Source organism: Peromyscus leucopus, chromosome 8b, assembly GCF_004664715.2.
Source record: "Peromyscus leucopus breed LL Stock chromosome 8b, UCI_PerLeu_2.1, whole genome shotgun sequence".
Taxonomy (NCBI): Eukaryota; Metazoa; Chordata; class Mammalia; order Rodentia; family Cricetidae; genus Peromyscus; species Peromyscus leucopus.
The window spans coordinates 86,194,978-86,207,354 of NC_051086.1; the positions used below are offsets into that span (position 1 = coordinate 86,194,978).

The 12,377-nt window shown below is 39.4% G+C and overlaps 1 protein-coding gene across 2 annotated transcripts in view; it reads right to left on the minus strand.

Moving 5' to 3' along the window:
• The window catches only part of Ddx42 (DEAD-box helicase 42), a 44,130-nt gene that overhangs the window by 26,801 nt on the left and 4,952 nt on the right, over positions 1 to 12,377 (minus strand). For both annotated transcript variants that reach the window (XM_028865184.2, XM_037200724.1), the window contains exons 2-3: positions 761 to 992; positions 127 to 277 (exon numbers count right to left, since the gene is read on the minus strand). In XM_028865184.2, the coding sequence (XP_028721017.1) occupies positions 127 to 277; positions 761 to 981 (372 nt within the window). In that variant the 5' untranslated portion in view covers positions 982 to 992. The remainder of the gene's footprint in view (positions 1 to 126; positions 278 to 760; positions 993 to 12,377) is intronic.

Consider the following 12,377-nt stretch of genomic DNA (forward strand, 5'->3'; position numbering starts at 1 on the left):
AACAAAGCAAAAAAAAAAAAAAAAAACACAAAAAAAAACAAAAGCCAAAACAAAAAGACCAGAAAAAAAAATCTGTTAACTATTTAATTTGCTCACTATTTTAATGAATCAAGAGCTGATACTTGCCTCTACTTCAGCCATAAATGCTTCTAAGGGATCATCATCGCTGTCAGAATCCGCGGGCTTAGAATGGAACTGCTGGCGGGTAGGTGAGTTTTCAGCAGGAATGTAAGGTAAATCTACATTGCTGGAATCTTCTTCTTCATCTTCAAAATACCTGAAAATTAAAACAAAGACCAGTAAAGTGACTAATATAGAGACTGGAGCTTTCATCTAACACAAACTTTCATTGTGGTGTGTTATACTATTCAGACTTCTCAGCTGGGTTTGAAACAAGCACACCAAACTCCCCACGAATTATATAAAACTCTTCAGTAGGTTTTAAGCTTCAGCTGACTCAAACACCAAAATTGTATGTTCATTATGTTAACTAGTGTTTAGTGATTAGAACACTAACCAGGAAGAAAGCATCATTCATGGAATAACAATATAAGCAAACATACAAATACTGTATTCCTTAAAGTAAGCAAATCTGACAATAAAGCAAGCAATTCAGCAGGGGTTGGGGTGGGGGAGGGAAGAACCCCAATCCTGGAAGTTATTACTATTATTTGGGAAGCAGTATTCTTTGCTTCAATTTCTGCTGAAGAAATGAATAATTCTCATCAGTTCAATTCAATCACCAAGAACGATCACTTACGCATTTTCTTCATCAAAGTTGGCCCGTTTAGATCCAATCTTGTAGAAAGAAGGAAGCTGCGGTGGAGCAGACTTTCCGAATCCCGAGGACGAGCTGGATGCCCCAAAGGCACTGTGGGACTGCTGTGGTAGCTTGGCTTCCTCCTTTTTCCCAGCACTGATGGCAAAACCTCCAAAGCCAAATCCCCGCTTAGTTCCAGGGCCACCTTTATTCCAGTTCATGATGCCAAGGACTGATGTGAGGAACAAGATGTACACATATTAATGTGACTTTGTTTTTTTTGTTTTTTTGTTTTCCGAGACAGGTTTTCTCTGTGTAGCTTTGCGTCTTTCCTGGATCTTGCTCTGTAGACTAGGCTGGCCTCAAACTCACAAAGATCCGCCTGCCTCTGCCTCCCGAGTGCTGAGATTAAAGTCGTGAGCCACCATCGCCCGGCTAATGCAACTTTGTAAACAACCTCATTAACCTTCACGTCATTTTCAGTGTCTACTCACAAATTTAAATTTTTGAGGGATTGCTCAGTGAAGAGTACTTGCCTCAGGTGTGCCAGAGGTCCCAGCACCACTTGTAACAATGGCTTCAGATACAACCATAACCTCAACCAGATAACTACTTTTCCCTATAATATTGAAAAAACTGTTACTCATTTTACTGGGACCCAAATAAAAGGAATACTTTTATTAAGTTGCCTAAAATAACTTTTTTTATTGGAGGGGGTTGCCAAAAATGCTCTGGTGCCTCTAATATGGGATAAGACATTGTAAGACAATCTCCTAGTCTGTATCTTTATTAGTGTGTGTGTGTGTGTGTGTGTGTGTGTGGTGTGTGTGTGTGTGTGTGTGTAAGGACACGTAGACGTGTGTTATGGCACAAATGTGGAGATGAGAGAACAACTCTCAGCAGGTTCTCTTCTGTCATCTTGTGGGACCTAGAGATCAAAACTCAAGTGTATCAGGCCTCTACTAAGGTATCTCACTGGCCCTTAATCTTTGCTTCCTTCTCTCCTCTCTTCTCTTCTTTTTCGTAGTCTTAGTTGGTCTCAAAGTCAGAGATCCCCCTGCATTTGCCTTGAGTGCCATAGATTAAAGGTGTGTGCCACCATCCCGGCTTTAATACTTATTCTTAAGAATTTATATTGAACAATGAAGAAACAAAACAAACCTAAAAAAAAAAAATCCAAGATCCACAATTATAATGCTTGCTATAACAAAGACTGAACCTGGCATGGTTGTGGATGCCTGTAATCTCAGCACTCAGGAGGCCAAGGAAGGAGGCTTGGAAGTTAAAGGCCAGTCTGAGCCACATAGCCAGCCCCAGAGACCAGTCTCAGCACACAGCAAAACACAGCTTTGGTGAAGGAAAAAAAAAAAAAGAGAAGAAAAAGCTATCCCAAACTAAAATTAAAAATGGTCCTCTGGAAATAACATCCAGAAGAATCAAAGAATTAAACTTCAAAGACTAGACACTATCTAAACACATTTCTGGAGAGACAGCATAAAAACCACACATTTATTTAACAATTGCACATTAGGACACCACCCACCAAGAAATAAACTGCTCTGAGTATTCTATGGTTAAAGACTACAATGTAATGTCCTCAGTATCAACAAAAATCAGTTTACATTTTTTTTTATTAGTCTTGGCCTCAAAACGCTTTAAAAAACGATACAATTGGGACTGGAGAGATGGGTCGGTGGTTAAGAGCACTGGCTGTTATTCCAGAGGCCCTGCAATCAATTTCCAGCAACCATATGGTGGCTTACAACATTCTGTAATGAGATCTGGCACCCTCTTCTGGCCTGCAGACATACATGCATGCATACATGAAGACAACGCACTACATACATACATACATACACACATAATAAATAAATAAATAATAAATCTTTAGTGGCACACACCTTTAGTCCCAGAACCCAGGAGGTTGTAGTAGGTGGATCTTTGTGAGTTCGAGACCAGCTAGGTCAGTCAGTGTTACATAATGAGACTCTGTCTCAAAAAACCCAACACACACACACACACACACACACACACACACACACACACACACCAGCAAAAATAAGACTACTTGAAACTTCTTTTTCTAGATATAGAATTGTAATATCCTTTGATAATTTTCATGCACCTGTGTACACAAACACAAAGTCTGAGCAAAATTGTTACTCTTTACTTGATATCCTATGATCTACGGCTAGTTCATAATATGTCTTTGTAAATCCTCTTTATTTCCTTAGCACAATTTTAAAAAGGTAATTGCTTAGCCAGGGAAATTACACTCTAAGACTTTAAAACTTTACTGATTACTTACATTTGCAGACATGCCTATTACACACTGAGTAAAATGAGGGCATTAAGGTGGGTGGTGTGATTTTATTTATATAGAAGCATATGCTATATACATATATTTAGAAGGCCATCAAAATGCCAACAGCAGTTCTTTTTCTGCTTTGTTGTTTATTATTAATAGGGAAATCAAATGTTTATAATAGGCTCTGAAGCCAATATGCAGTTGACATTGAACATGACTGAAGAGATATTAACAGCAGGCTCTGTATTTTCCTGGCACTATGCCCCTTACCTATATGTCACCTCTAAGTTGTCTGACTACTACATGACATTGAGTTTACCTGGCTTGGAAGAGTACTTGAGGTGTCCACTGTCACCCTTAGATTATGTTTAGCTCCAAAAAGGGACTGTTTTCCCTCACTTATGGCCATTCCACTTTCCACAAATTTCTGTCTTTTTCTTCTCTGTTTCTGTGTAACTCAGCAGGCCCCCTGCCTCTGCCAACCAAGTGCTAGAATTAAACATGTGCGCTACCACCACCCAGCTCCATAATTTCATTTTAGACCTTCCATAAATTTCAAGCAGTATTATTGTTCAAGTAGTCCTGGCACTAGGAAAGCTAAGGTATAAGGATCACCTCACAGTGAGTTCTATATTAGCCTGGGGTCAAACATTTCGTAAGGTGTTCCTTCAACTAGGAAGTCAACATAATTTTAGTAAGATGAAACTTGTGTAAGAAATACAAGTAAGGGCCAGAGAGAGAGAGAGCGTAGAGGTGTAGAGCACTGGCTGCTCTACAGAGGACCCAGTTCAATTCCCAGCACCACCTCAGACCTATCTGTATCCCCAGTTCCAGGAGATCAGATACCCTTGCCCAAACATACATGCAGGCAAAACATAAAAACATCATCATAATAATAAACATTAAATAAAAAAGAAATACAGGCAAAACAAAATTTAATGTCTGATAATTTTATTTATTTTTGAGATAGGATCTGTCTACACAGCCTTGACTGTCCTGGACCTACATATGCCAGTCTGGCCTTGAACTCAGAGATTCACCTGCCACTGCCTCCTGAGTAATGGGATTAAAGGTGTTGTCTGCCAGGCTATCTGATAATATATATTTTAAATTATTATCTTTTATTTTATGTGGTAATTTTGCCTGTATGTATGTATGTCTGCATACCACTTGCATGCCTGATGCCAGCAAAGCCAGTAGAGGGTGTCAGATCTTCTGGAACTGGATGTACGAATGGTTGTGAGGTGCCATGTGGGTGCTGGAAATCAAATTCAGGTCTTCTGGTAGAGCAGCCAGTGCTCTTAACTGCTGAGCCATCTCTCCAGTTAGCTCCAGTGATAGTATTTTTGAAACAGTCTATAAGCCTATCCTTATAAGAACTCTAAGCAACAAGATGGACTTTTAAACATTAACCTCATTTTCCCCATTGTATATTGTAGGAATGCTGACGTCCCGAGTAAATGTGTATTGTTGATATGAGCATGGCTATGTCAAGAACTACAATACTTCAGCCACAGAAATGACAAGGCCTTCTTGCCTCAGTCAGATTTTGGCAAGCCCCTCAAGATAGTGTGAGCACAAAGTATCAACCACAGCTTCATCCTAGATTACTGATGATGACTGGGCCTGAGACTGCCCTCCCCTGCTGAGATGAGCTGGCCAGCCTCTTAGTTCAGCTGTGTATAACAAACCCATTGAGTTTCCCAGCTGTTAGTACACCTCCATCACATAGTGCATGACCCACCTGGTCTCAGCTTTTCTGTATGTGTGTTTGTCATTTCTTCATTCCCTGTTGCCCCACTCAGGTCAAAACTATGGAGGTCGTAGCAGTATATAACACATATTAATGAGCCAAAGAAATCAGAAACCGGAAAGAGGAAGGATGGTGCAAAGACTGAAAGCCTGCTGAGGAAGCAAATGTATTTAGATTCTGGGCATCTGCTCAGTGGTAGGATAGAACATATGCCTAGCATGCATGAAGCCCTGGGATCAATCTCAGTAAAGCAAAACAAAAGCAAATAAAACAATGTCTTCTAACAAAGGAAGTACACTAAGTTTGTTGGTGGTTGGAGAGGGGTTCCTAAGCTGATTAGAAATGAAAGATTCAAAAGTTTTCTTTCTTTTTTTTCTTTTCTTTTTTTTTTTTGGTTTTTCAAGACAGGGTTTCTCTGTATAGTCAAAAGTTTTCTTGGAGATGACATTAAAATTTTGAAATCGGAAGGAACATTAAATCATAGATGCACCCAACAGTCATCACTTTAGAACAAGAGGGGCATGTCTACAAGTCCAGCGTTCCAGAGGCCAGGTAGAATAAGCTTGAGGCCAGCCTGGGCTACATAGCAAAACTTATCTTAAAACAGAAAGTAGAGAAATTTTTAATTCAAGTAACAGGAGCCTAAATTCATCCAGAACTCAGTAGCAGTCAAGTGTTGTCCCATTCGTGATTTATAATTCTTAAAATATGAAACATCTTAACTTAGTTTACTTAGTATGCTAAGAACATAGCACAGAAAAAAAAATTTTTCCAGCTAAAATAATCATTAATTCTAAACAAAAAGGGACATATTTCAGGTCAGTGTTTCAGAAAGACTGCATGAGCTGGGTGGTGGTGGCATGCACCTTTAATCCCAGCACTTGGGAGGCAGAGGCAGGCACATCTCTGAGTTCAAGACCAGCCTGGTCTACAGGGTGAGTTCCAGGACAGCCAGAGCTACAGAGAAAAACTCTGCCTCAAAAAACCAAAAAGAAAAGAGAGAGACTGCATGATAAACAGCAGGGGGAAAAATTAACAAGTTTGAAACCAATATATTTCAACATAGCATCTTCATACATATGTCATATTTTGTTGGCTTTGGTCCCAAATAGCAGAATCTTGAATTAAGAAATGCCTGTAGAGAAGGAGAAAAAAAATCAACAGGACAGCATGGTCAAAGAGTGATGAGAACAAATTGGGAGGCTTTAAAGATTGGGTAGAGTTGTGCTATCATCAACAAGACATGCAAAACTCAAAGAGCAATGAATGCTGGGAAAGCAAAGGAGATGCCAAAGAAAGTGACTGCAGAGGAGCTATATATCTGATTGACATGTTTGTATCTGAGAATACTGACATAGATAAGCCAGCAGAAGGAAGGCACAGTGAGAAGAGGCAATATAAATCCAGGGTATGTCAATATTTAGGAACGAGCAGGAGAAAAGATGCTTACATCAAGAACTGAGGAATGGAAATTAACATAGATGAGAAGGGGAAGTTCATAAGGCCCTAGTTTTTACTTTGTTGTATTAAAAAAAAAAAAAAAAAAAAAAAAAAAAAAAAAAAAAAGATAAGCAGGGCAGTGGTAGAGCTCAGAGGCAGAAGGAGCTCTGTGAGTTCAGGCCAAACAAAAACATAAACACTCTTTGTTTAGGTTCTTAAAAAACAATTTGTATTTCTTAGCACAATGTTTGAAAAACCATCTACCACTGGTTAACCAACTCAAAAAGATAAGGATATTAAAAATTAACTATAGCACTGTTATTTTTGTGTCTGTTCAAAACACAAGTGCCCTCTTGCTAGCATGTATGCACAAACATGCACACATGTGGCGATATATTATGCACCCTAATAAACTTTGCCTGAAGATCAGAGGACAGAACAAGCCACTAGATTAAACATAGAAGCCAGGCAACAGTGGCACACACCTTTAATCCTATCACTTGGGAGGCAGAGATCTCTGTGAGTTCAAAGTCACCCTGGACTACATGAGATTGACTCAGTCTAAGAGAGAGCCAGGCATCGAGTTGAGACAGGAAGTGATGGCTGGGCAGAGAAAAGTATATAAGGCGTGAGGAGACAGGAACTGAAGGCTTCTCAGGCTGAGGAGTCCTAGAGGTAAGACATGCAGTGGCTTGTTCCTTTGTCTCTCTAATCTTTCAACATATACGCCAATATCTGGTTCCGGGTTTTTTATTAAAAGATCATTTAAAATTCAAACAACATCTGGGCACAAATTTACAAAAAAGGCACGGGCTCAGGCCAGAGCTACATGCAGCCGAATCTCCACCATGCCTGGACAAGAGTCCCTACCCTGTTTGCTAAGTTTTTGTTGCAGCCTCTCTGCAGCAAACTCCAAACACTGCAGTAGTCAGCCACTTTTGCACACTTCCTCTGTGCAGATGGCTGGATCTTCCACTTCTTTCCTCTCCCAGTGGGTTTTGGATTTCCTTGGGCCCCCTCCTTGGGCTGCTGACACACCGTCATCATCATCAGATTTGGTGAGTCAATTAAGATTTCTTAAAGAGAGGAATTAGTTAAAAGAAAGCCATCCCCTCACCCACATTAAAAAATGGGAAACATTTTTACAATGGAGGGTGTTTGGTCTCTGATACTACATTAGACAGTCTGAAAATGGAACAATAAAATGAGAGGATAATTAATGTTGATGAGATTTATGTAATGTCAATTATAAATACTATTTGTTTGATCATTTTGGTTTTATCATTAAAAAGCTGGTTAATATGAGTGTTAAGACAAAAGTTTTAGGAAAACTTATTAAAACAGATCATAGAGATATTAAGACCCAGACAGAAGATTTTAAGGAGACCCAATCTCAGCATTGTATTGTAAGGTTACAGAGACAACAGCCTAAGGCTTTCAAACAGCCAACCTTAAATCTATCCAGTAACCCTACAGGAACTGCCAAATGATCGATATTCCCAAGACTATGTACGAGCTGATTGGACTCCTGTGCAAATGCTAGATTTGAGAAGATTCAAATAGTCTCATATGGCATCCACTCATCTTTTGTGAAGCAAATGTTAAACTCATGGTCAACTTGTAATGGAATTATCCCTCAAGACTAGAGACATTTGGTTACAGCCACCTTAGAGGCTGGTCCCCAATTACAGTGGAGGGCCTGGTGGAAGGATGAGGCTAAGACCATTGAACAACAAAGTAGAGGTAGAGGCATGAAAATTTCCCAAGATCAAGTTCTTGGAGAAGGCAATTATGCTGAAATACAAAGATGATCTTTATATGACCACACCCTAGCTTTATGCGCATGGCAGCCTTGAATGTTTGGGATAGAATTAAAGAAGTAGGAAAGAAAATTGAGTCATTTACTAAAGTTATACAGGGTCCAAAAGAAACCTTCACTAATTTCTTACAAACACTGACTTCAGCAGTAAATAGAATGATACCAAATTCAGAAGCTAGGCAAATAATCATTGAATCTCTATGCAAAAGGGTAATTAGGCCATTAATGGCAAGATCTTGGAGGAATGGATGAGATACAATTAATATTGAATCTCATGATCATGATGATGCTTGAATAGGAGAGGTGATTTCCAAAGGTTTGAAGAAAAATAGCAATGTCAGATGTTTCAATTGAGGTAAACAAGGTCATCTAAAAAGGGACTGTAAACGGCATTCCTAGAAACAATGTTTTCTCAAGGAATAATTCCAACAGAACGCCCCTCCCTTCTGGATTATGCAGGTGTGGCAAAGGCACACATTGGACTAACCGAACATAGATAGATCAACAAGGGGCAGTCAAGGTAATCCTTTGCCGTTGGAAACTCCCTAAGGGACCTCTCATAGGCCCCCACGTCAAATTCTGTTTAGTCCTTTCCTGTCACAGTGGAAGAAACTCCTCAGGGCAATTAAAGAACCTAATACCTATTGTAAAACCATATTGCTCTGGATGATAGAACACCTTTAGAAAATAAAACAAAAATTTAAGGACAAACCATAAATAAAAATTGATAAAAGATTAGATTTGGAAACTCCCCAAAGTTAGGATTGGGGAAAGGTTTTGTTTTTGTCTTTTCAGGAAAATAAAAACAACCATCCTGAGGAATTTAAAGACCTTTGGACAAATAAACATCCAAAGAAGAAGGGAGAACTGCCTGGAAAAATCCACCAAGAAAAGAATAATCTGACCTAATGCAATCTCTGAAGTTTTCAAAAAGATGGGATCCCACAATGATACCATCAGGATAATGATAACACCATTAAGCTGACAAATACCATCCAAAGATAGGCTTTGGACTACAAACTGCTCAGGACAATATCGAGATGGCTAGCTGAGACAATACAGCCTCACAGACTACTCCAAACAGGACTTGATTATATTCTTAAATTTTCTTTGTATCCCCATAAGACTACCAGCACCCCCAATCATCAGGAAATAGCCTAGAAAACTATGCCCACTCCCCCCCCCCAAAAAAAAGGATTATGGATGTCTGTTTAGAGGTTGGTTAATAAAAATTGTTATTAGTCATAGTCAATCTCTTTCTAAAGAAGAAAGGGGGATATGATATAGAAATGTATTATATAGAAATAACAGAATAAAAAGGTAGATTACTGAATCTACTTTTAAAAAGCTACTACTAGTCTTAAATATTTTACAACGGATTTGGATTTTTGTATATTGATACAAATTTGAGATTAATCTGTCAGAACATTCTGTGCATACATTTCTACTCTTGTTCAAGGTATTGTATCTATACAGCTCATTTAACAATGTAACGCAAATTGCTAGTCCTTGAAAGTTATTACTGCCAACTAATTAGGATATAAAGAAATGTAAGTTAGCAGTTAGTCATTATAATCAAACTTGTAGTCAGGTTAGGTATGCTATCAAGGTCAAACATATATTTTAGATAGATAAGTCATCTTCAAACACTTCAGAGATCTACAGAATATGGCATTTAAGATGTTTTAATAACATATTCTTTTTTTTATGACTATGAGACATGTCTGCTTCTGGCAGCACCAATCTACTTCAGAGAAGATGATGGGCATCTTCCATATGGAGTTTACTTTCTTTGTAGCAAAAGTTAGCCACTGGGCAAGAAAATGGCCTTGCCTCAACTGCTGACAGTATGCTGTCCAAAATGGGACAAGCAGGACACAAAAGAAAGGACTGCCGAATTCTGCCAAGAAAAAGTAGGGCAGCCCTTCAGAAAATCCCACTTCACAGATGAGTCGGTCAGATATGCTAGGCTTGTAGGCCGAAGATGGATGCCTACAAGGCAGAGGAACCTTGGGTGACTGTCCAGGCAGCCAGCTGTTTCTGTCATTTCTCACATATTTTGGAAGTTGCTTGTTTGCACTTCCTGCTTACTCAGTTATTATTTCCTTCTCGGGTCTCTGAGGGAGTTGAAGATTAGGTATTTATAGTTTTAGTTTTCCTTGTTAACAAATTCAGAAAAGAAATTCACTAAGAGGTGTAAAATGTGTAAGTTTGAAAGACATCAAAAGATAAGTTTTCGGTTGGTAATACAAGTTAGAATAGAATGCGAATTAGGTACAACACTTTGGACTCACCAAAATATGATAAATATTTAATAGAGTATTTTCTCTCAATCTGTCAAATGTTAATGGACTGGCCATTGTTAATGTGGAAATGTGGTATTTTGTTGTATACTAATAAAATTTGCCTGAAGATCAGAGGACAGAACAAGCCACTAGATTCAATATAGATAGAGGCCAAGCAGTGGTGACACACACCTTTAATCCTAGCAAACTTGGGAGCAAAGAGCCATCTGGATCCCTGTGAGTTCAAAGACACCCTGGACTACATGAGACTGACTCAGTCTAGGAGAGAAACAGAGCCAGGCAGTGGTGGTACACACCTTTAATCCCAGTATTTGGAAGTCACGGGCCTTTAATCTCAACATTAGGAAGGTTGAGTAGAGACGGGAAGTGATGGCTGGGAGGAGAAAGGTACATAAGGCATTAGGAGAGTTCCAGTGAGACAGGAACTCAAGGCTTTTCAGGCTGAGGAGTCCTAGAGGCAAGACATGGCAGTGGCTGGTTCCTTTGTCTCTCTGATCTTTCAGCATTTACCTTAATATGAAACTCTGGGTTTTTATTATAAGACCTTTAGAAATTTGAGCAACACACATGCACTTGAACAACACACATGCACGCACAAACAGGCACATGCACACACACTTTCCCTTGATTTATAATTGGCCTACTATATTATTCCTCCTACCAAGTTTGAAAACATGTATCAAACAGCTCTGAAATCTCACCTCTGCCTCCACAAATACTTCTCAAATTGATGACAGAGAAGAAAATGGAACCATTTTGAAGTTTCAGGGTGTATATTTACCACATGGCTTCCTATACTCAGGTAAACTTCACTAAAAACAAACTCAACAACAACTCCAGTTTTAAAAATAGGTAAGCAGGAGCTGGGCAGTGGTAGCACATGTTTTTAATCCCAGCACTTGGGAGGCATAGGTTGCGGGATGGATCTCTGTGAGTTAGAAGTGAGCCTGGTCTGCATAGTGAGTTTCAGGACAGCCAAGGCTATACAGAGAAACCTTATCTCAAAAAACAAAAAACAAACAAAAAGGTAAGAGGAAAAGGCTGGAGAGATGGCCCAGAGGTTAAGAGTACTTGCTGCTCTTACAGAGAAGCCAGCCAGGTTTGATTCCCAGCACCACAGGGTGGCTCACAAATGTCACAACAGTTCCAGGGGATCTAATGCCCTCTTCTGGCTCTGCTGGAAGCAGGCATGTACATGGTGCACACATATACATGCAGGCAAAACATTCATATACATTAAAAAACAACAGCCAAAACAAAACCCAAAAAACTTTTTACATGGGTAAAAGACTTGAATAGATTTCTCTAAAGACAACACATGGAAACCACATGGAAAGCAAGCCAGGCATGGTGGTGCACACACGCAAAGTCAATACTCAAAAGGCTAAAGTAGGAGGATCTCAAATACATCACAAACAATGAAGGAAATGTAAATCAAAACCATGAAGAGATACCATTTCATATCAATTAGGATGGCAACTATTAAAAGTGGGCTTCTCATAATGCCTCAAGCAAATCCCCTAGAAAATAGCTTTTTAAGAAGATATCCTTAGCTGGGTGTGGTGGCCCATGGGATCTCTCAGTTCAAGGCCAGCCTTGTCTACAGAATGAGTTCCAGGCCAGCCAAGAATAAACAGAGACCCTGTCTCGAAAAACAAAATCCTTGAAAGCAAAGAAACCCCTTGCTCTTGCCAAAGCAAAAGCTTTAAAGGTCAAAGCAGTACTGAAAGATGCTTAAAGCCACAAAATAAATAAGTAAAAACAGATTAGCACATCACCTACTTTCTGATTGTCCCTAAGACAGTACCACTCCAGAAGCAACATAAGTATCCCTAAAAAAGTGCTCTCAAGAGAAACAAGCTTCATCATTATGCTATCAATTCCCCCTGCACAGTTACCATGAGGAAGACAGAAGACAATTTGTTGTATTCACTGTGGATCATCAAGGCTGAAAGGCAACTCTACCACACCCTCTACAGACTCATCAGGCC